This window comes from Narcine bancroftii, chromosome 3, assembly GCF_036971445.1.
Source record: "Narcine bancroftii isolate sNarBan1 chromosome 3, sNarBan1.hap1, whole genome shotgun sequence".
NCBI lineage: Eukaryota > Metazoa > Chordata > Chondrichthyes > Torpediniformes > Narcinidae > Narcine > Narcine bancroftii.
In genome coordinates this window covers 63308750-63330606 of record NC_091471.1, presented here as the reverse complement: position 1 = coordinate 63330606, position 21857 = coordinate 63308750, and the positions used below count along the sequence as shown (strand labels likewise).

Sequence of the window (21857 nt, the reverse complement as noted above, 5' to 3'; positions counted from 1 at the left end):
TTCAATTGTTGTATTTAGCTATGATCATGTTAACATTCAACATTGAATTAATTCAGTCAAATTTCTGGTCACAATTAAGAATTGCTAATCATTCCACTTCTACATCCTTCAAGGCCTATTTTCTGTGAGGGGACATTGTTAGTTAATCTCAGATTAACGATATCCTTATGAAAGGTGACATTGTTTTCCCACAGTCCCAATTTATTTTTGAAGTCCAAACTCCACCTCGCCAGCCGCTACAAATTCTCAATGCTAGGATCACTGCTTTACAAATTCCCTATTTATCAAATGAAAAGGAGTTCATGAATGCTCTTTATTCAGTGTTCAACGGCACTTTCTAAACATACCCAGAATCATTCTCCGTTCCAAATACAGTATCTCCATACATAAGTTACTAATGGCTAAGATTATGAACTATGAAATGAAGAGCAAAATGCTCAGGCAATGATACCCAAATTAAATCACTCTCATTACTCCCCATCTGCAACTCGTGCTGCTCTCAATGTTTTACTCAGTTCCCAAATTGACCTGATAATCAGAAGAGTTACCACTTTGATAACTGAACTTAGTGTTTGAGAGATTTGAATCTAAGAATTATTTCTGCACAAGAGAAAGGGAACAAGCATTGAAGTGATTTCACTATCTTCACACATTATAAGAAAACATGTAGGTGAAGAATGTGATAATATATAGATCTAATGCCCTTTATAAATCAGAACCAAGCAGAGAACAAGGATACAAAGTGAATTCTTTACATCAGAAACGTAAAGCTCAATCTGTTAAAAGAATTATCAATATATTTATTCAATTGCACTTTTATTTTTAAAATATGTACTTGCTCTTAATAGGATCAAACTACATTGCAGTTCTTTGGCTAGATGTATTAACCACAATTGTCTTACTGCGTCATGTCCAAGGGGTGGCAAGGCATCAACATCATCTAAACTAGCTTGTGCTTGCTGTACAGCCTGCATGCTTGAATTAATAGTTCCCATGAGAGCTTGCTGCGCAGATGTCTGAAAGAAAGAGGTATTGTAAAAGTTCATAGTATTAATTTTACAAAGTTATTTTGCATCTGCTTTCTCTTACTTTTGAGAATTTGTTATAGATATTGTAAGTCAAATTCTTTCAGCTTTTGCTTCACAAAAGGTTATTCTCAAGTTTGTGGATTAAAGTTTATTAATCAGTAAAACTCTCATAACCCACAGTTTATCAACAATCCAAATAGTTTTCAGCAATAATCTGATTATCATTACATTCCTACAAGCATATATTAGAAGATATTTATGGTCCACAGATCAGCCATCATTTTGCTAAATGAAGAGGGTAGAGATGGGCTGTATGGTGATGTGGAAATACCGGAATTTGATAGGTAAGGAAGGTGATGATTAGAACAGAAAAAGGGAAGACTGACAGGCAAATAAAACTATTTTGGATGGGGGTGGAAGAACTAGAAGGTACTAGAAAGGAGCACAGGGAGTGTGGGCTACCTGAAATTGGAACACCATTGGGTTGAGAACTACCCAGTGAAATAAGAAGTGTCATTCTTCCAGTTGCGACTGACCTCATCCTAGCAGTGGAGAACACCAAAGACATGAGAGATGCTCCCACACACCTTGATGAAGGGCTCAAGCCAGAAACTTTGGTGATGTATCTTTACCTTTGCTACACAAAGGCACTGTTTGATCTGCTGAGTTTCTCCAGCATTTGTGTGTGTTTTTTTTTCAAATAATTCTAAAATATTTATATTCAATTATATCTCTATGTATACATGTGATTACTATGTGCTGTGGATTGTGTGGATGTGTGTGCACCATGGACAGAGAAACACGGTTTCTTTTTGTTGAACCTGTATCATGAATGTGAAGTACCAGAGGATGGGGAGGAATAAGTTGACCAGAAAGTCAGACCCTGCAGAAAGCAGAAAGGGGTGGGGAGGGGATGATGCAACTTCTGATGAGATCTATGTTGCGCTGGCAGAGGAACTGAAGAATGATGTGCTATATGCAAAGGCTGAAAGTGACAGTGATTAAAGAGAACCAACTGTGTGGGATGATGGAGTGACTAAGAACTTATCAAGTTAATCACTTCCAATCTCCCCTCAATTCACCTGGACCATTTATGGCACTTCTCCCCCCCTTTTCTGGATCTCTCTCCATCTCAGAAGAGAAACTATCCACTGACATTTACTAATAAACCCAACTCCCACAATGACTTTGACTACAACACCTCCCACCTATTTTCTCAGCAGCCCCAGCACCCCCCCCCCCCCCAAACTCATTCTCATCCCCCTCCTTCTGGTTCCATCCTCTTCCACCATTTCCCCCAGATTCTTCCCCTCCCCACTTGGGGTCCATCTGGTCTCATCTGTCCTTCCCCATCACCTCTTCTCATCAGATTCCGGTACTAGCAGCCTTCATCTTTACTTATCACCCTGCTCTACCCTATTTGACACATTTTCCATTGACTCCCAATTTTCCCTTACCTCTCTCTCCACTTGTCTGCCACCTGCCAATCAACTACCTCTGTCAATCTTCCTTCATTTCACCAATGCCCATCATCACATCCAAACCTCTCCCACCCTGTCCACATTTTAATAGCTATCTCCCCTCTGCACACTCTGGCCCAAAATGCCAACAATCCATCAGATTGCTTGTTACTCCAGATTCTGCAGTCTCTTCTGATCCTTTGCCTTAGTTTCTTCGCCTCCACAACATTGGTTCTCGACATCAGGCTTTCCATGCCAAGGCATCTGAAATGCCTTCCTTCATGATGTGTGGTAACCCCACTACTGTTGCTGATGGACCACTCCCTTGCATTTCCTCCACTTCCCAGACTTCTGCTCAACCTGCTCATTTCCTCCAGCAGTGTGGGTTTTTTTTTGGCACTAACATTATTTTTGGCACTAACATTGTCCAAGTTTGATTTCATTTTCTCATATTTGCTGCCTTTAGATGGTCCATGAGAAACATCAACCACAAGGAACATGATAAATAGGATATCTTTTATCCTATAATCAATAAATGCCAATTCTAAATGGTTCTTCTGCAGTTTTAAGAGTGGAATAAATGAAAGCATGTATACTTGTGTATTATATTCCCTCTACACCCATGAGCGTACAAATACTATACCAAATCCATCTTCATATTTGCTGACGACACCAGTCATAGGCTGGGTATCAAATTACAAGACAGAATAAGGACACTGAAAGTCTACTGGCACAGTGCCAACACATCAATGAGATTAAGATGATCATTAACTCCAGAAGAGGGAGCAGAGTCCACGCCCTTGTCCACATGAATGGCACTGAAGTAGAAAAAAATAGCTTCAAGTTCTTAGGAATAAGCATCTTCAATGACCTGACCTGGGGCAAAATGTTGAATAGTGTATCCAACAAACAAAGTTCAGCATGTCCTCCTTGAAGCCCAACAACTTCCACAGGAGAGAGCATACTTGCTGAATGCATCATAGTGTGGTATGGAAGCCGTTCTGCTCAAGACTGGACATTACAGAAGGTGATGAATGCAGCTCATAACAAAAAAAAAATCCCTCCCCTTCATTGACTCCATCTCCGCAGCCTTTGAAAGGCAGTCAAAGTATTGAAGGACCTGTCACTGCCTGGACACAGATTCTCCTACTTCCTCCCTTTTGGGAGAAGGATTAAGAGTATGAAAGCACAGATGAAAAAGCTTAAAGCCAGTTGTTTCCCCAGTCATCAGGCTCCTGAATGAACCCCATTACAATGCTATCTCGCTGCCCCTGCTTGATGCCAAATTATTATTTTTTCCCAAATTGTAATCTTATTCTCTGTAATTGATCTCTCTATAAATGCTAGAGATAACTTGCTAGTCTGCTTGCAGAATAACCCTTCTCACTGTACGAAGCATTTTGTGTCAAATTAACAAGCATAAAACTCCTCGTAATTATATTGGCAGTTACCATGATCTTAATATCTTCATTAAAAACTTTAAATCTTCAGTCATTAAGAATAGCATCATACCAGTGGAGGCATGTGTCCTCTGTGCATCTGTCCACTAGTCAGTTGCTGTTGGGCTGCTGGCATTGTTCCAACCTGAAAGTTCTCTGGACCTCCAGCACCAGAACGCATAATTGCAGGTAATGCTACGGACCCAAGCTCCACTTTCCCCGTTCTGTTGAACTGTTGCTGCATGATAGTAGACCTGCAAAAGGTAACAATCCCGGAAAAACGTCAATGTAATATAATTAGTTACACCCTGTAAATGTGACACTGAAAATCACAAGAAAATCAGATCCCTCTAAATAGTGGAAATCTACCAGTATTCAACAGTTGCTTCTAAAGTACAGGGCAGTTCCAGCTAAATCTTTTGAACAGAAAATGTAACGAGAGCAGGTGAAGAAAAACAGGCCAAATTTTCACCAATAATCTGGCAACTAATTTGTGTTGTAGAGTGGGGCTAGAGGGAGAGGAAATAGTTCTTGATTTTGTGCACCCAAGTGCTTCCCGATTTCACTTTTGTTATTTAAATATTAGGACTATGGACTAGATTTCCTTGGAAAAATCATCTACGGGTACATTAAACATAAAAGGGTGGCTAGGGAGAGAACTGGCCCCATTAAAGATCAACATGTAGTGCCACAGGAGATGGGTGAGATTTTTAATGTATTATCTTTACTATGGGGAAGATAATGGATACAAAGGAAATGAAAAACAGGAGATGCGATGCCCTGGACTAGTAGCACCAGAGAGAAGGTATTAAAGTGGAAAAATCCCCAGAGCCTGAAAAAAATTCATCTTCACCTTGTGGGAGAGCTACGGAAAAAATTGCAGAGATCCTTAATTTTCATCATCTTTGGCCTTGGGTGAGGAGCTGATGTTACACCATTTTATATAAAAAAAGGGAAGCATGGACAAGCCATAGTACTATAGGCCAGTCAGCTTGACATCAGTGGTCAGAAAATCACTGGGACCCATTTCTGAGGACATGATCTACCAGCACTTAGATAGATGAGAAATGATTGGGGGTAGCATGACTTCGTTCATGACTGATCAAATCTCACAAAACTGATAAAAGAGTTTTATGAAAATGAAGAGGAACAAAGAGGTCAGGGCAATGGACATGGTATACAAGGTTCTTATCAAGAACTTTGACAAGGTCTCACATGGCAAATTAGATCACTTGGTTTCCAAGGAGAGATGAGCCATTGGATTCAAAATTGGCTTAATGAAAGGAGTCAGAAGGCATTTTTTTTCTAATTGGAGGCTTGCAACCAGTGACGTATTGCATGGGTCAGTCCTGGGTCCATGTTTGTTATCTAAATTAGTGATTTGAATGGGAATGTAGTTAACATAGTTAGCAAATTTGCAGATGACAAAATTGGAGGTGTAGTAGATAGTGACGAAGGATATCAAAATTTACAACAAGATTTACCGTTGATCAGTTGAGAATGTGGGCCTAGGCATGCCAAATGCAATTTAACACTGACAAGTGTGAGATATTGAACTTTGGTCAGTCAAACCACAATAAGACTTGCACAGAAAATGGCAAAGAGCTGTAGACCATTGCAGAACAGAGAGGCCAAGGTGTACAGATGCACATTTCCTTCCTTGCCAATGCAGGGGGACAAGGTGGTAAAGATGATGTGTGGCACACTGGCCTTCAATGGCCAGGGTACTGAATAGAAAGGTTTGGACCTCCTGATGTACAAGGCATTCATGAAACCACACCTGGACCACCAAGAGCAGTTTTGGCCATCCAGCTAGGGAAAGGACATCAATAAATTAGAAGGAGTGCAAATGAAATTCACCTAATATTGCTTAGGCTAGATGTCAAGAGTATTAGGGAGAGGTTAGATAGGCTGGATCGTTATTCCCAAGGGTGTAGAAGGCTAAAGTGATCTTACAGAGATTTATAAAACCATGAGGGGCATTGATAATGAAAAAGTTTACTGACCTTTTCCTAGAGTAGATAATTCTCGAACTAGAGGGCTTAGGTTTAAAACGAGAGATTGATTTAAGGGGCAACCTTTTCACTTAGAGGGTAGTCCATATCCGGTACCGCACGGATGGCAGTCTCTTCAATCTGAGGCGCCTGCAAGCTCACACCAAGACACAAGAGAAACTTGTCCGTGAACTACTCTTTGCAGATGATGCCGCTTTAGTTGCCCATTCAGAGCCAGCTCTTCAGCGCTTGACGTCCTGCTTTGCGGAAACTGCCAAAAGGTTTGGCCTGGAAGTCAGCCTGAAGAAAACTGAGGTCCTCCATCAGCCAGCTCCCCACCATGACTACCAGCCCCCCCACATCTCCATCGGGCACACAAAACTCAAAACGGTCAACCAGTTTACCTATCTCGGCTGCACCATTTCATCAGATGCAAGGATCGACAATGAGATAGACAACAGACTCGCCAAGGCAAATAGTGCCTTTGGAAGACTACACAAAAGAGTCTGGAAAAACAACCAACTGAAAAACCTCACAAAGATAAGCGTATACAGAGCCGTTGTCATACCCACACTCCTGTTCGGCTCCGAATCATGGGTCCTCTACCGGCACCACCTACGGCTCCTAGAACGCTTCCACCAGCGTTGTCTCCGCTCCATCCTCAACATCCATTGGAGCGCTTACACCCCTAACGTCGAAGTACTCGAGATGGCAGAGGTCGACAGCATCGAGTCCACGCTGCTGAAGATCCAGCTGTGCTGGATGGGTCACGTCTCCAGAATGGAGGACCATCGCCTTCCCAAGATCGTGTTATATGGCGAGCTCTCCACTGGCCACCGTGACAGAGGTGCACCAAAGAAAAGGTACAAGGACTGCCTAAAGAAATCTCTTGGTGCCTGCCACATTGACCACCGCCAGTGGGCTGATAACGCCTCAAACCGTGCATCTTGGCGCCTCACAGTTTGGCGGGCAGCAACCTCCTTTGAAGAAGACCGCAGAGCCCACCTCACTGACAAAAGGCAAAGGAGGAAAAACACAACACCCAACCCCAACCAACAAATTTTCCCTTGCAACCGCTGCAATCGTGTCTGCCTGTCCCGCATCGGACTTGCCAGCCACAAACGAGCCTGCAGCTGACGTGGACTTTTTACCCCCTCCATAAATCTTCGTCCGCGAAGCCAAGCCAAAGAAGAGTCCATATCTAGAATGAGCTGCCAGATGAAACTGTAGAATTAGGCATGATTTTGATATTCATAAGATATCTAAGGATAGAGCTTAGAATGATATGGATGAAATGCAGGAAAATGTGACTATGGCAGAAGGCCAACTTTCTTCACTAGAATGGTCAATATGGATGAGTTGGACCAAAGGGCCTGTCCCATGCAGTATGACCATTTCTCAATATCTACCCTCTACTGTCTGAAACACCTTGATTAGATCTTCCTTCAATTTTAAACACTTTAAAAGAATATGCACCCCTCCATAATTTATTCCTTGTTGCCATTCCACACTTTAGTAAATTAAAATTTCACAAGGTTATTTTCTCACTTCATTTTATTGTTAAGGTATGGATACACAAAAGCTGAGATATTAGGGTCTGGGAGAGGGAGAGGGAAGAAATATGCAAAGAGATGCAGGGATCCTTTCTGTGCCAAAAGTTAAAAGAATGTAACATTTTAGGAAGTTTTCTTAATGATGTGAGAACCAACTCATTCCAAAAGAAAACTACATGCAATACACATATTTCAATTCCCACTTACTTCTTGGGCGATACAGAATCTTCCAACATTGTGGACTCTTCATCACCTTCTAATCCAAAATGATCTTTACTTTTTTTCTGCAAAGAGGAAAGTCACTGATGTGCATTTAAAGATGTTGCCCAAAATTAAGGAAGCCCCACCAAAAAAATTCTTCTTTAATCTTATACCATTCGAAGTTGCAAACTAGGCAACTATAATTTGCCAGCATTTATTGGAAATCATTGAACCACTGGATGAAATCAGCTCTTTGAGATGCATTCCCATAGAACAACCAGAATGATAATTGTTGTAAAAGGTCTGTAATAGAGAAAACTGGCCGCTCTGCTTAAATTGAAGATCTAATAATTGATCAGAATCAACCCATTTCTCAACTTCATGCTCTTCAGAGAGCTTAGCTGTTCAATGACTTTCTTTAATGCAACTTACTCTACTTGACCTGGAAACAAACTAATATTCTAGTATAGAGGGTGTCCAATTGTAAAATACCATATGTATATTTTAAGATCAATACTGCAAGATTGCATTGCCTAAATTCCAGTAATAAAAATTCAATGCAAAGAACTGACTTTATTGTGCACCACCACTTTCCCCATTTGGACAAGGACTCCATCAATGGAATAGCTTCCATTTGCCTTTTGTTCTCATACATTTGTGAATGTGTAGTTAGTATATAGTATAGATTGTTGCATTTCTTCCCAATCTGTACACATCCAATTATAAGTTTTATTTTGTAAGTCAATAGACAACAAGCAGCTCCTTACAAACTGATAGGGAATTGGAATTGAATGGACTCCAAATCATTTGGAAGGCAGAGGGGGTGACAGACTGGAGTTATAGGGACACTCTCACATCTAGGAGGCAGGCGGAGGGTAGACAGGTGATATTCAGGAGAGTGAAAGGGAACAGGCAAGTAGTGCTATTGTTCCCCTCAATAACACATACACCATTTTGGAGACTGCTGAGGGGGATGACCTACCAGGGACAAGTCATGGGGGTCAGGACTCTAGCACAGAATCTGACCCTATAGCTAAAAAAAAAAAAGGGGAGGGAGGAAAAGGCAAGATGCAGTGATAGGGGATTCAATAGTTAGAGGAACAGATAACAGTTTCAGTGGAAGAGATTGAGAATCTCTTGCCTCCCAGGCGCCAGTGTCTGGGATATCTTGTATCAAGTTCATGCCATTCTCAAGAGGGAGGGTGAGTGAGAGATGTCATGGTCTATGTATGGACCAATGACATATAGGAAGGATGATGAGCCCTGCAAAGAGAGTTAAAGTTGAAGGACAGCACCTCCAGGATTATGATCTCAGGATTGCTACCCATGCCACATGTTAGTAAGGTTAGAAATAGAAGGATAATGCAGCTTAATAAATGGCTAAAGGGATAGTGCAGGAGGGAGGGCTTCAGGTTTCTGGATCATTGGGCTCTCTTTCAGGGAAGGTATGACCTCTACCGGAGGGACATTTTGCACCTGAACTGGAGAGGGTTAATATCCTTGAAGGTTTACAAGAGTGGTAGACCTGTGGAATGAGCTTCCGGGAGAAATAGTGGCGGCGGAGTCAATTGTATTATTTAAGAAAAGGTTGGACAGGTATATGGATGAGAATAAGATGGAGGGTTATGGGCATTGTGCAGGGAGGTGGGACTAGAGAGGGGTGTTTGGTTCGGTGCGGACTAGAAGGGCCTAATGGCCTGTTTCCGTGCTGTAAATTGTTATGTTATGTTATGGAAAGGCAGTGGATATTGTTTAGTAAGGCCTTTGTCAAGGTCCCACATGGAACACTAGTCAGAAAGGTTCAGTCACTTGGTATTCACGGAGAGGTAGTAAACTAGATTCAAACACTGGCTTTGGGCAAGAAGCCAGAGAGCAGGAATGGATATTTTCCTATCTAACTGGTGGTGTGACTCAAAGATAAGTCCTGGGTCCTTTGTTGTTTGCAAACTATAAGATTTAGATGATAAAGGGGTAAATTGGATAAGCAAGTTTGAAGATTATACTAAGATTGGAGATGTAATGGACGGTGAGGAAGCTTTCAAAGCTTGCAGAGGGATCTGGATCGGCTAGAGAAATGGACTAAAAAGTGGCAGATGGAATTTAATGCAGACAAGCATGAGGTGTTGAATTCTGGAAGGACAAACCAAGATAAGACAACCAGGGTAACTGGTCAGGTACTAAGGAGAATGGTAGAAGAGGGATCTGGGAATATAGATACATAATTTCCTGAAAGTGGCATCACAGGTAGATAAGGTTGTAAAGAAAATCAAAGTATTGAGTATAGGAGCTGGGATGTTATGGTAATATTGCATTGGTGAGGCCAAATTTGGAGTATTTGTGTAGTTTTTGTCACTTACAGGAAAGATATCAATAAAATTGAAAGAAGGCAGAAAGGATTTACTAGGATGTTGCATGGACTTCAGGAACTGAGCTACAGGGAAAGGTTAAACAGGTTTGGACTTTATTCCCTAATGCATAGAAGATTTTTTTTTAGATTTATGCAAACTTTTATTGGAAGAATTAAGTACAAGTAATGGATTTGTTTGCTTACTTTTAAAAACATTTTAAAATGTTAAACATACAAACTCCTCAAGACACCACTAGATTTGAACATGTGTTACTGACGCTAACCATACCGTCTGAAAAGTTATTTGAAAAGTTGGTTCTTGGGTATGCATAGAAGATTGAGGGGAGATTTGATAAAGGATAACAAAATTAAGACGGGTATAGATCGAGTAAATGTAAATAAATTTTTTCCACTGAGGTTAGGGGAGATAGAAACCGATGATATGAGTTAACGGTGAAAGGGGAAAAGGGAAATTTCTTTATAGAGAGTGGTGGGAGTATGGAACAAGATGCCAGCTGAAATTATGAATGCAGGCTCAATTTTAACATTTAAGAAAATTTTGGACAGATACATGGATGGGAGAGGTATGGAGAGATATGGAATGGGTGCAGGCCAGGGGGACTAGGCGGAAAAATGGTTAAGCATGGACTAGAATGGCTGAGGGGCCTGTTTTCTGTGCGGTAATGTTTTATGGTTCTAAATTTTAAAATTGGACAATTTCAATTATTTGTGGAAGGGTGCTGAGGCTTTCTCAATCAACTAGTAGGAATAAAGAGAAAATAAATGTAAAATCAGACACAAGCAGCTTCATCCACATTGACTTCTTGATGAATAGACATTGCCTGTTGTACTTTCTCGGGGCAATTCCTTACGCATATCAAATTCCATAAAAATGTGAACAGAATTTAAGCAAAATGGACTCAAACTAAATCTAATGGGAGTACCTTTTTCAAAATAATATCAATGTATCCAGCTATCAACTGTGCAATTTGCTCTCCTTCAGTTGTCTGAACCGAGTAGTACCCATCTTGATAGTCACCAAAATCCTGCAGCAGAGAAAAATGCAAATGAGCAGCTTTATACTGTTCCAGCCAACAAAACATTCAAATCCAATGAACTTATTGCCTTTTAAAATTTTACATTTGGATCTCCTCTTCAGTTTGCAGTTTAGCTATGGAGCAACAGCTTTTTCTAAGATAAAAGATCATGGATTAGAAGTCACAAAGAATAGAAAGAAGTACATTCAATGCAATATTATGCAAGGTCACTTCTGGGCTGGTCGTTAAATTGAGATTCTTCCTGTTCAGTTGGATGTTATTTGAAATTGATTTTGTTTCAACATCATGATCTTGCCCTTCCTATTTGCACGGGGGAAAAAAGTCTCCACTCAACAATATTTTAATAAAACTGCTACCTCTGGAGTTTGGATAACCCATAAGCAACATTTGATAATAGAGTGAAACTTTTATCCTCTCAACCTTATGGATTAGAGAGAAGACTTTTGGGTTCTCAGCAATCGTCCTAGAATCTTGGTTTTAAACAAATTTGAATTCAATTGGGTATGCATAGAAGAATGAGGGGAGATTTGATAAAGGTATAGAAAATTATGACGGGTATAGATCGAGTAAATGCAAGTAGATTTTTTCCTACTTGGTCATATTATTATGACAAGATGAGGAATGCAATTTGGTGTTCAGTTGTAAAATTACTGAAGGACATGTCAAACTTAATCTGTTTGATAGTCATATGAGGAGACAACCTTGACATGCATTATCTAAAATCCAATTCTAATTAGCAAAGATTAATTTCATGGGAATTCATACATTATAGTCAGATTTGTATCCAGTCTGTTAAAACTTTCATTATTTAAATAAGTATGCAGATATACTCAGAAGACAAAACCCAAGGAACTAAATTATATAGACAGAGGAATAAAATTCAAATACGTCATCACACACTTCTGATGGCAAATATTAATTTTGAGTCAACCATTTTAAAAACAAGTGATTTGGTGATCAAGTTATTGCTTGGATGCTTAAATATAGAAATCACTTGCTTCAAATTTGTTGAACACGAAAATGGTTGATGAGCAATGTTAACCATTTAGTAGCATGGTTGTATATAGGGCACAGTTAAATGTAATTTTTCCATTGTAAAAGGTACACCCTCTTTATTAGCTGGTTCATTGTGTGCAAATGCCAAGTTTCTTAGCTGAACAACTTTCAGCTTGATCAATGGCACAATCAAGGGAACTCGCATGGACCCTAGCTATATTTGTCTTAATCCTAACCAGGCCATGTTGGCCTTTCGAGTCCGCACCGGTTCACCGATTTTGTGCGCCCTCTTCAGGCATTGGTCCCGGTAGATCCTCATTCAATAATGATGGATGAATTCAATGCAGGTGGAAATTGTTGTGGACATAGGACAGTCCTTGTTCCAAACTACCCTTAGATTCACTTCCAGTATTTCTGACATTTCTTTCTCTTATCTAGACAAACTATACACTGACATTTTCAAAAAATCCACCAATTCCCACAGCTACCTGGATTACACCTCTTCCCATTGTGTTGCTTATAAGGATGCCATTCCTTTAACACAGTGGTTTTCAAAGTGCCCCCCAAACTCACTTTCCACCTTGAGCAATCACTATGCACTAAGTGCTCTGTGGTTAGTAAGGAATTGTTTAAGGTGGTATGTGAGTGGGAAGGAAAGATTGAGAACCACTGCTCTTGACCCAATTGTTACTGAAATATTTAGGTTGAGAAAAATTGTCCTTGGCCCATTTCCTTTGGGGTTATGAAACTGTGCACATAAAGAGTCATTTAGGTACGATTAAAACAGTGGTTTTCAAACAATTTATTTCAACTCACATACCACCTTAAGCAATCCCTTACTAATCACAGAGCACTTATGGCTTAAGGAATACTTGAAGTGGAATATGAGGTTAGGGGGCAGTTTGAAAACCACTGCTTTAACTCAATTTTTCTTTCTCTACCTCATCTGCTCTCAAGATGAGGTCTTCCACTTCAGGATATCTAAAATGACCTCAATTTTCAGGATTTTCTGGAGTTCTATTTTAATCTCACCTCTTTTCAAACAGAAGTTAGGTAGTTTCTCGAATCCATACCTTTCACCCTGCTGGTCTCCACATCCAGCACATCATCCTTTGTTATTGACAACAAGAAGAATCCCTCACAAGCCAATCCTTTCCTCCCTAACCCTTTCCATTGGGACCACTTACTCCATAACTCCCTGGTCCACTTGTTCCTTGACCTCTGGCACTTTCCCCTACCTCACACTTGCTCTTATAATTTCACCATCACCATCAACCATGGACCTAAAGTAACTCTTCCAGATAAGGCACAAGCATCTGCTACAACCTCATCTATTGTACTTGGTGCTCCCAATATAGCCGTCTCTACATCAGCAAGATGAAGGGCAGACTTAGAGACCTACTCGCAGAGTGCCTGCAAATCAGTTGTCCACTGTGGTTATTTAAGCTCTTGGTTGCATGTGATTTAACTCACTCCCTTTACCCATGTTAACATTTTTCTCAGCCTTCTCCGCTACCAGACCAAACCCACCTCAAGCTAGAAAATAAATTTAAAATATAATTTAAATAAAAAAACCACATAGTAGAAGCAGATTCCACCCACTGAACCTCGTTCTTCCTAATTATACTACAAGTCCCACAAGTTTTTGGAGGGTGGGAGGGAACCAAAGTATTTGGGGAAAAACCCAAATAGTTCACAGGAGCCTGTACAAACTCCTTACAAAGTGTTGGTTTCAAACTCTGCTGCTAGCATTGTAATGTCTTTTGTGTTAACCACGACACTGACCTCGCAGCCTCGTATTTCATCTATGTAGTCTACCACTCAAATTGTATGGTCATCCAATTTTCCAATTTTAGATAACTCTTGCCTCCCTTTTCTTATCCCCCACCCCTACTTCCTACCCACCTCCAGTCCTCCCATTTCCATACCCTAACTCTAGCCCCCATTACCCATTTTCACTCCAAACCACCTCCTGGTTCCATCCATCTTCTACCTACACATTTCATCCTGGTCTCCTCCCCAAATGGTTCTACCTACCCCTCACTTCTCTCCCAATGATTCCCATTAACAGCTTCCTTACTTCTCATGATTCTGCTCCAACAGCCATCTCCACCTTTCATCTTTTTCCTGTTTAGTTTCACCTATTATCCACCTGCCTGTCCCCAACTTCACTCCTTCCTTTCCCCAACCTGGCTTCATCTGTCAGTAATCTTTTACACCAGTGGTTTTCACACTTTTTTCTTTCCACTAACACACCACTAAGTATTTCCTATGCCATAAGTGCTCTGTGATTAGTAAGGGATTGCTTAAGGTGGTATGTGAGTGGAAAGAAAAAGTTTGAAAACTACAGTTTTACTTGTACCTAATTGACTCGTTATGTGCACAGTTTCATAACTCCAAAGGAAATGGGCCAATGACAATTTTTCTCAAGCAAAATATTTCAGTTGGGTCTAGAGCAGTGGTTCTCAACATTCCCTTCCCACTCATATACCACCTTAAGCAATCCCTTACTAATCACAGAGCACCTATTGCATAGGGAATACTTAAGGGGGTATGAGCATGAGTGGAAAGAAAAAGTTTGAAACCCCTGTTTTACACCAATCACCAACTGGACTCCACATCAGTCCTTTCCTTTGCCTTTTACTCTTATCTTTCCTCTCATGTCTGTCTTGACTCAGGGACCCAAACTGAAATGTTGCCAATTGTGCTATTAAGCGGCATTTATAAAGTCAATTTATGCTCCTTCTAAATCAGGATGCACCCCCTTGCTGTCATCAGACAGTTCAAGTCCGATTAAAGGTCAGAAAGGACTGCTGGGATGAATACCTTTCCAACCTACTCACAGTTGATCCTGATGTCTTACAGCACATCCCTCAGTAGCCCCTCCTGGATAACCTTGATCTGTGGTCTTCTACTGATGAGATCAATAAAGCAATCTTGCAGATGAATTCAAATAAAGCAACAGGGCAGGATGGTATTCCTGCTGAGATCTACAAAGCTCTAAGCCCAAACACATTACAGGCATCCCAAGACATCCTGGAAGACATCTGGATTACAGAGGAGATGCTTGACGACTTCTGCAATGCCCTCATCATGGCTCTCTACAAAATTAAGGGAAGCAAATCAAACTGTGGAAACTACAGGGGTATCTCACTGCTGTCCATCACAGGCAAGATTTTTGCCTGCATCCTCCTGAACAGATTTGTCACTGTCCTGGAAAGTAATCTCCTGGAGGCTCAGTGCAGCTTTTAGTCAGAATGCAGTACAGTGGACATGATATTTGCTGTGAGACAAGTTCAGGAGAAATGTATCGAGCAAACCAATCTGACACTGTAAACAGGGAGGCTCGCTGGATTATCCTGAGTCGTTACAGATGACAAAAGAAATTTGTAAAAAAGATTCAGGTGGTCCATGACAGAATGACAGGACAGGTCCTCCGGAAAGATGATACATCAGCTGCATTTGCTTTTTCTAATGGGATGAAGCAGGTTGTGTACTAGCCCAGTCTTGTTCAACCTGTTCTTCACTTGCATGTTGTCATGTGCTATCCAAGGTCTGGAGAAGGGAGTGTACATCAGGTAGCACTCACTGGATGGCTTTCTCTGATCTTTGACCTTCGAAGCTTAAATACACAGATGAAGTGCCTCTACACAGTCATACGAGAAACACTTTTTGCTGACGACTGTGCACTATTGGCGCAAAAACGTAGTGATCTACAGTTAATGCTGGACAAATTCTCAGACATTGCTACGCTCTTTGGCTTGGCCATCAACCTGAAAAAGACTGAAGTACTCCATCAGTCCATGCAAAACACCAACACCATATAGTGTATTCTTTGAACTGAAGGACGACCAATATTCAGCACTAACCTTGAAGCTATTCCCCACCCCAATATAGGACAGCTGAGAAACCTCTCCATGGGGGTTCTCTTACACACTCCGCCATCTCACCCCGAACTCCACAGATGCTGCTCAAACCATTGAGGTCCTCCAGCAGATTGTTGCTCCAGGCTCAGGCATCTAGTCTCTCGCTCCTCTCCTGAGTGCAATTTCCTTCCTCCAGTTTATATCTAAGCTGTTGTTAAAATGGTAATAGTTACAAAGCCACAACTGAGATCAGTTAATTCAGTGCAGACCAGTTATAATCAAGATTTTGCCTGTTCAACTCATTAATATTACTTGTCCTCTCACCATCAGCTGCATGACTGCTCCTGTTGGCTGGTATGAAACTGTTTTTTCCACTTTTGCTTAGAAGTTTCTAATCAAATTTAAAGTCGACTTGAATATCTAACTGCTTAGCTAGCCTACATTAAATGCACAGATCCAGACGATTTAACTGGAGGCCTGCACATGCTTCAGGCAGCTTGCAGCTACAATATGTGCTACAAATCAGACTGTCAGACTTCCAACCAAGTTCCGCAGACTTGGTGTCTAGCAAACTCTGTGCCACTTGGTCATCAGTGGTGAGGGAGGCCATGAAACTAGCCTACCTGTATGATGAGAATTATGACAACCTGGAGAGGTTTCTCACCTGTCCTACGTTGGGGTGGGGAATGGCTTCAAGGTTAGTGCTGAATAAGTGTCACTTAATTCCACAATTGACAAAAGCTACCTTCACTTGAAAATCTAAGAAAATAATTAGGCAACAATTACTTTGGATTGATTGTGCAGCTCAACTTGTTTACATTCAGTTGTTCAGCTTTATGTCACTGCACCACCGTTTGACTTGCGCTGTTTTTAAAAGAAAACTAAAGCACTGATGGTACTTTTAGACATTTATACACTCAATTTCAACAGAGATCAGCACACATGAAAGATTCAGAGAATAAACTCCTACAGTTATTAGAGTGCCAACAACATGGGTTCAAATTCCGCGCTGTCTGTAAGCAGTTTTTACATTCTCCCCGTGTCTGCGTGGGTTTCCTCTGGGCGCTCCAGTTTCCTCCCACCCTTCAAAATGCATGGGGGTTGTAGGTTAATTGGGGTATTCGGGTGGCACAGACTCATGGGCCAGGAGGGTCTGTTATCGAACTGCATATTTGAATTCAAAAGTTTAAAATTTATAACTACAAAATAGGAAATCAAGGATGACAATTGGATCAGATATCAGAGTCTACGGAGCTTCTTGGAGCACTTGCAAGTTCAGTGGATTCATTATTTAGTTGTTACAACAAGCTGTGAAAACATACCAGAGTAAAACTCTTAGGTGACGCTGCCCAGCGTTTGATGTTTGTAAGGCTCCATTCCTGAATCACTTCTTTTGTTTTCTCATCCACACGCATAACACATTCTTTGGTAATTCCCAATAAGCGAGGTACAAGTTTGTTCTTTCCTTTCATTTTCTCCTGCAAAATATTTAGTATTTTATTTTAAAGAACAAGAATAGATGACAAGGTGGACTTTTATCATTACGGTCAATCATATTAAATCTCAACGAAATTTATAAGGAAGCAATCCAACCATGAAAATGTACCTTAACCAAGAAGAAGGATACTCCATATGTCTTCAGAGAACGAGCCATCTTTACATACAACACCTTTGCCTCCATTTCAGACATGTTCCCACAGGCTTTGTGTGTCTGCAGAAATTTTTTTATTTAATCATTAATGTGAAATCAACAACATGCAATTCTATCAACTCCTACTGAAAGAAACACATAGAAATGAGCGAATCCTGACCAATGAGATAAAAATGGATAGAGTTGTCGGTGGCCACACAGAATTTGTGGGAACAATGACAAGATGCTTCACAAGTCCAGTTGTTGCTAATAATGGAGCAAGACTGGAAAAGACCACCAAAGTACAATGGGACAAGGTTAAAGAGAGGTTCAAAAGAAAAGCGCACCAAGTTCACGAGAGCAAGCAATTATAACATACATGATACTTCAAAAGATATTGGAGGAAAGCTGTTACCAAGTTACACAATGAGTTATCAAAATAGGTAACTGTAGGCTTGGTTAGAAAGGTAGATTTTATTGGGTAGATGGAAGCAGTTGGGAGAGGGGAGATGATGTAGCGCAAGGCTGATAGGCAGATGAAACCATGCGAGAGAGAGAGAGAGAGAGGCGAAAGGAGCAGAGGAAGTGTGGGTTACTTGAAAATGGAACATTCAATATCCACCCTCCCCACAGGGCTCCATCTATCCCCTTTATTCCTCCATTATGGTGGAACAATATATAAAAATTGCTGTGATTTCTACATGGTCAAAGCTAAATGTAAACAAATGACCTTTAATAAAATCTGGAATTACATGCGAATTGTTTGATTACAAATTTAAAATTGTGGAGCACAGGGACAGCTAAAGGAAAAAAGTGTATTTGTCCCAAACATTATGGAGGGCACTGTATAGGAGGATATGCATGGAATATGTAAACACTAAAAATGGAGGACAGCCAACGATAAACAAGTTCTGAAATCGACAGGTAATAGTGTGGGAATGGGAATAGAATTGTAAGATTCTTCAGTTATGAATTGAATGGAAATAAGTAATCCAGTTAAATGACAGAAGAGGGGAATAGGACTAATCAACTGTGTGGTCGGCTGCAACTCAGTCGAGGTGGTTGAGGAGGGATAGCTTTTCCACAATCTAGTTTTAAAAACACATTATTTGCAACAGAGTTAAGACCTGCTTCAATACTGTAGTGGGGAATGTGACCTGGTTTCATGGATTGAGGTACAATTAGGGATAAAATGGATACATTTGGAAGGCCATGACACAAAGGAATCTGGATCGGACAGCAAAGTTAGAAAGGTGTGCAAAACTTGTTTATTAAAAATAAATGAGGTTGGGTAGCAGCAAATTTAAAAGCAAGGAAAACATGATTAACTTAACAAAAGGCCAAAGAATGGAAGGTGATTGGTCACAGTTATTTCAGGACAGGATCCACTGAATAGGCTTCATGGACAAATTGGCTTGGGGAGCACAGGCAAGAATTTGATTAATCAGGATAATTATTCGATTTCAATTCCAGGGAAGCCAGAAAGTTGAAATTTCTGTTAAGACGAGAAGGGAGAAAGCCAATAGAAATATTTGAATAAAAGCTTTGATCATTTTGACAAAAAAAATTCTGGAAGTCTCCCGAAGAACCATTCCCTGTTTTGCAAAAAGGCCGTGGTCATATTATACCTACCGAAAATATTTTTTTCTCTCCCTTCTGTTTAATGTACTCCTTGGGCAGGAATTCTTTCAAGCTACAAAAGAGTACAATCAAACAGTGACTTTATAAGTAACACATTAGATGAGCAATTATCCCAAAAATGTCTTCAGTAAATTCATGTAGCACTGTAAACTATACCTGCACATTTGTTTAGAATAAGCAGGTTCAAACAAGAGTGAATCAATTTCACACTTAAAGTACAATTGGCAAGATTCAGATCCAAGTCTGACTGTCACTTCTTTTTCTATCAAGCAACTCAATGTGAAAGCCCATCTACATTAGAAACTTGTCAACTCTCCCTGTCCAGAAAAATAACTTGAGATGCCAAATAGTGCAGCGAACAAAAGAACAGTTCTTCAATTTATGTCCAATTTCACAATATGCAATTTTTATTCATCAATTCTCTATCATTATAAACTGTCACTTTTAAGAATACATCATGCACATAGGAGATCTATAGGCAATGTAAAAATATAGCCACAAATGAACGATTAAATATTTCCATGTAGAGATTAACATAACCTGCAGTACCAATCCGCTTTTTGAACTGGCATAGCAAACTTAGAACTAAAACAAGGCAAGTTTAATAATCTTACAATATTAGGACCAGCAAATGCACCATTACAAAATTAACCCAATGTCTGATCAAAAAACATTAAATTACATGAGTTTTCCCCCCAGAAATTTAGCTCCTAAAATTGGTGGCTCTTGGAATGCAACTATTGTTTACATTTGGTTTGTAGGCAGCCTCATTTTCATTCTTTTGCTTGGCTTCGTGGACGAAGATTTATGGAGGGGGTAAATGTCCACGTCAGCTGCAGGCTCGTTTGTGGCTGACAAGTCCGATGCGGGACAGGCAGACACGGTTGCAGCGGTTGCAGGGGAAAATTGGTTGGTTGGGGTTGGGTGTTGGGTTTTTCCTCCTTTGTCTTTTGTCAGTGAGGTGGGCTCTGCGATCTTCTTCAAAGGAGGTTGCTGCCCGCCGAACTGTGAGGCGCCAAGATGTACGGTTTGAGGCGGTATCAGCCCACTGGCAGTGGTCAATGTGGCAGGCACCAAGAGATTTCTTTAGGCAGTCCTTGTACCTCTTCTTTGGTACACCTCTGTCACGGTGGCCAGTGGAGAGCTCGCCATATAACACGATCTTGGGAAGGCGATGGTCCTCCATTCTGGAGACGTGACCCACCCTGCGCAGCTGGGCCTCAAATACATGCATAAATGAACACACAGGTGATAAAAAGATGCGCATGACTAATCTTGTTGAACACCTGCAACAATTCACTGAAATAAATTCATCAAAAGAATGAGCAGAATGACAAATAAAATCTCTCAGAATGGCAAACAGCATGATTTAAAAAAAATAAACACAAGGACTAAGGAATATCCCCCTCGGCTCTCAATAACTTCTACAGGGGTGTATCATCCAAAGTATACTTGCTTTGAAAGCACAGTGTGAAATGGGAGCTGTTCTGCTCAAGATCTGAAGAAACTATAGCGCAAAAAATGTCTTAAATCAAGCTAATACAGCTCAGTACACAAACAATTCCCACCCCACTATGGGTGCTATCAACATCCCCTGCTGCCAAGGAAAGGCACTTAGGAAAGGCAGCCAACATGCTGAAGGACACAATCTTCATTCTCCTCCCAACAGGGAGGTTTAAAGAGTGTGACTGAAGGACACAATCTTCATTCTCCTCCCAACAGGGAGGTTTAAAGAGTGTGAAAGCATGTTTGCAACATACTTAAAGTTTCTTTAAGGCTCTGGATAATCTTTAAAACAATGCCATCAGGCTGCCCTTGGCTTGCTGCTAATCAATCTTTCTTTTCATTACAATTCTGTCCTCTGTAAATTGTGCTCTTTACATGGCTGGATAACCCATCAGTCTACTTGAATAACCCTTCTAGGCATTTGTGACAATTACACTTAAAATGTGAAAGTCACCAATCTGTTTTTTTCTCTCATAGATGCCTCCTGATCTACTGAATAGTTCTAAACTACACTAGCAACGATGCAATCATAGAAAGAATGAAAATCAGAATATTTGAAGCTTTACTTCAAGTATTTGATTGAAAACAAATGTTTGCATGTTTTGGGGTGATTTCCTTGCTTTCCTCTTGGTCCCAGGTACTTGAATATTCCCCATACTCCAAGGACATTTTCACCAGGGAAAACAATTATTCCCCCCCACCTCAGAGCAGACATTGATTTAAGGCAATTTTTTTTTCACTCAGAGGGCAGACCAAATCTGGAACAAGCTGCTAGAGAATATTATAGAAACAGGTAAGATTTTGATGTTCAAAAGACTTTTAGTCATATGGTTGTATAGAAAGGGCTTACAGGGATATGGAAACAAATGGAACTACCCAGAATGCCAACAAGACAGCATGGATGAGTTGGCCCAATGGGCCTGCTATGCTGTATGACTATGACTTGCTGTTTGGCCACTGTAAATCATCTCTAGTGCAGGTAGGGGAAAATAGAGTGGCCTGATAAACCTGAAAGAAACAAGGGAGGAAATTAGTTGATCTGAATGGTCTCGAGAGTCAGCATAAACCATGAGCCAAATGGCCTCCTATGTCACAAAAGAATGCAGTCTTCTCAATCCTAGAAAAAATAATGGTCTGG

At 40.6% G+C, this 21857-nt stretch overlaps 1 protein-coding gene across 1 annotated transcript in view; it reads right to left on the bottom strand.

Annotated features, from left to right (window-relative positions):
- The window catches only part of tln1 (talin 1), a 301850-nt gene that overhangs the window by 113351 nt on the left and 166642 nt on the right, over nt 1-21857 (bottom strand). The window contains exons 9-15 of the mRNA XM_069924188.1: nt 19205-19265; nt 17549-17653; nt 17265-17420; nt 10967-11068; nt 7682-7758; nt 4001-4181; nt 903-1016 (exon numbers count right to left, since the gene is read on the bottom strand). Of these exons, the coding sequence (XP_069780289.1) occupies nt 903-1016; nt 4001-4181; nt 7682-7758; nt 10967-11068; nt 17265-17420; nt 17549-17653; nt 19205-19265 (796 nt within the window). The remainder of the gene's footprint in view (nt 1-902; nt 1017-4000; nt 4182-7681; nt 7759-10966; nt 11069-17264; nt 17421-17548; nt 17654-19204; nt 19266-21857) is intronic.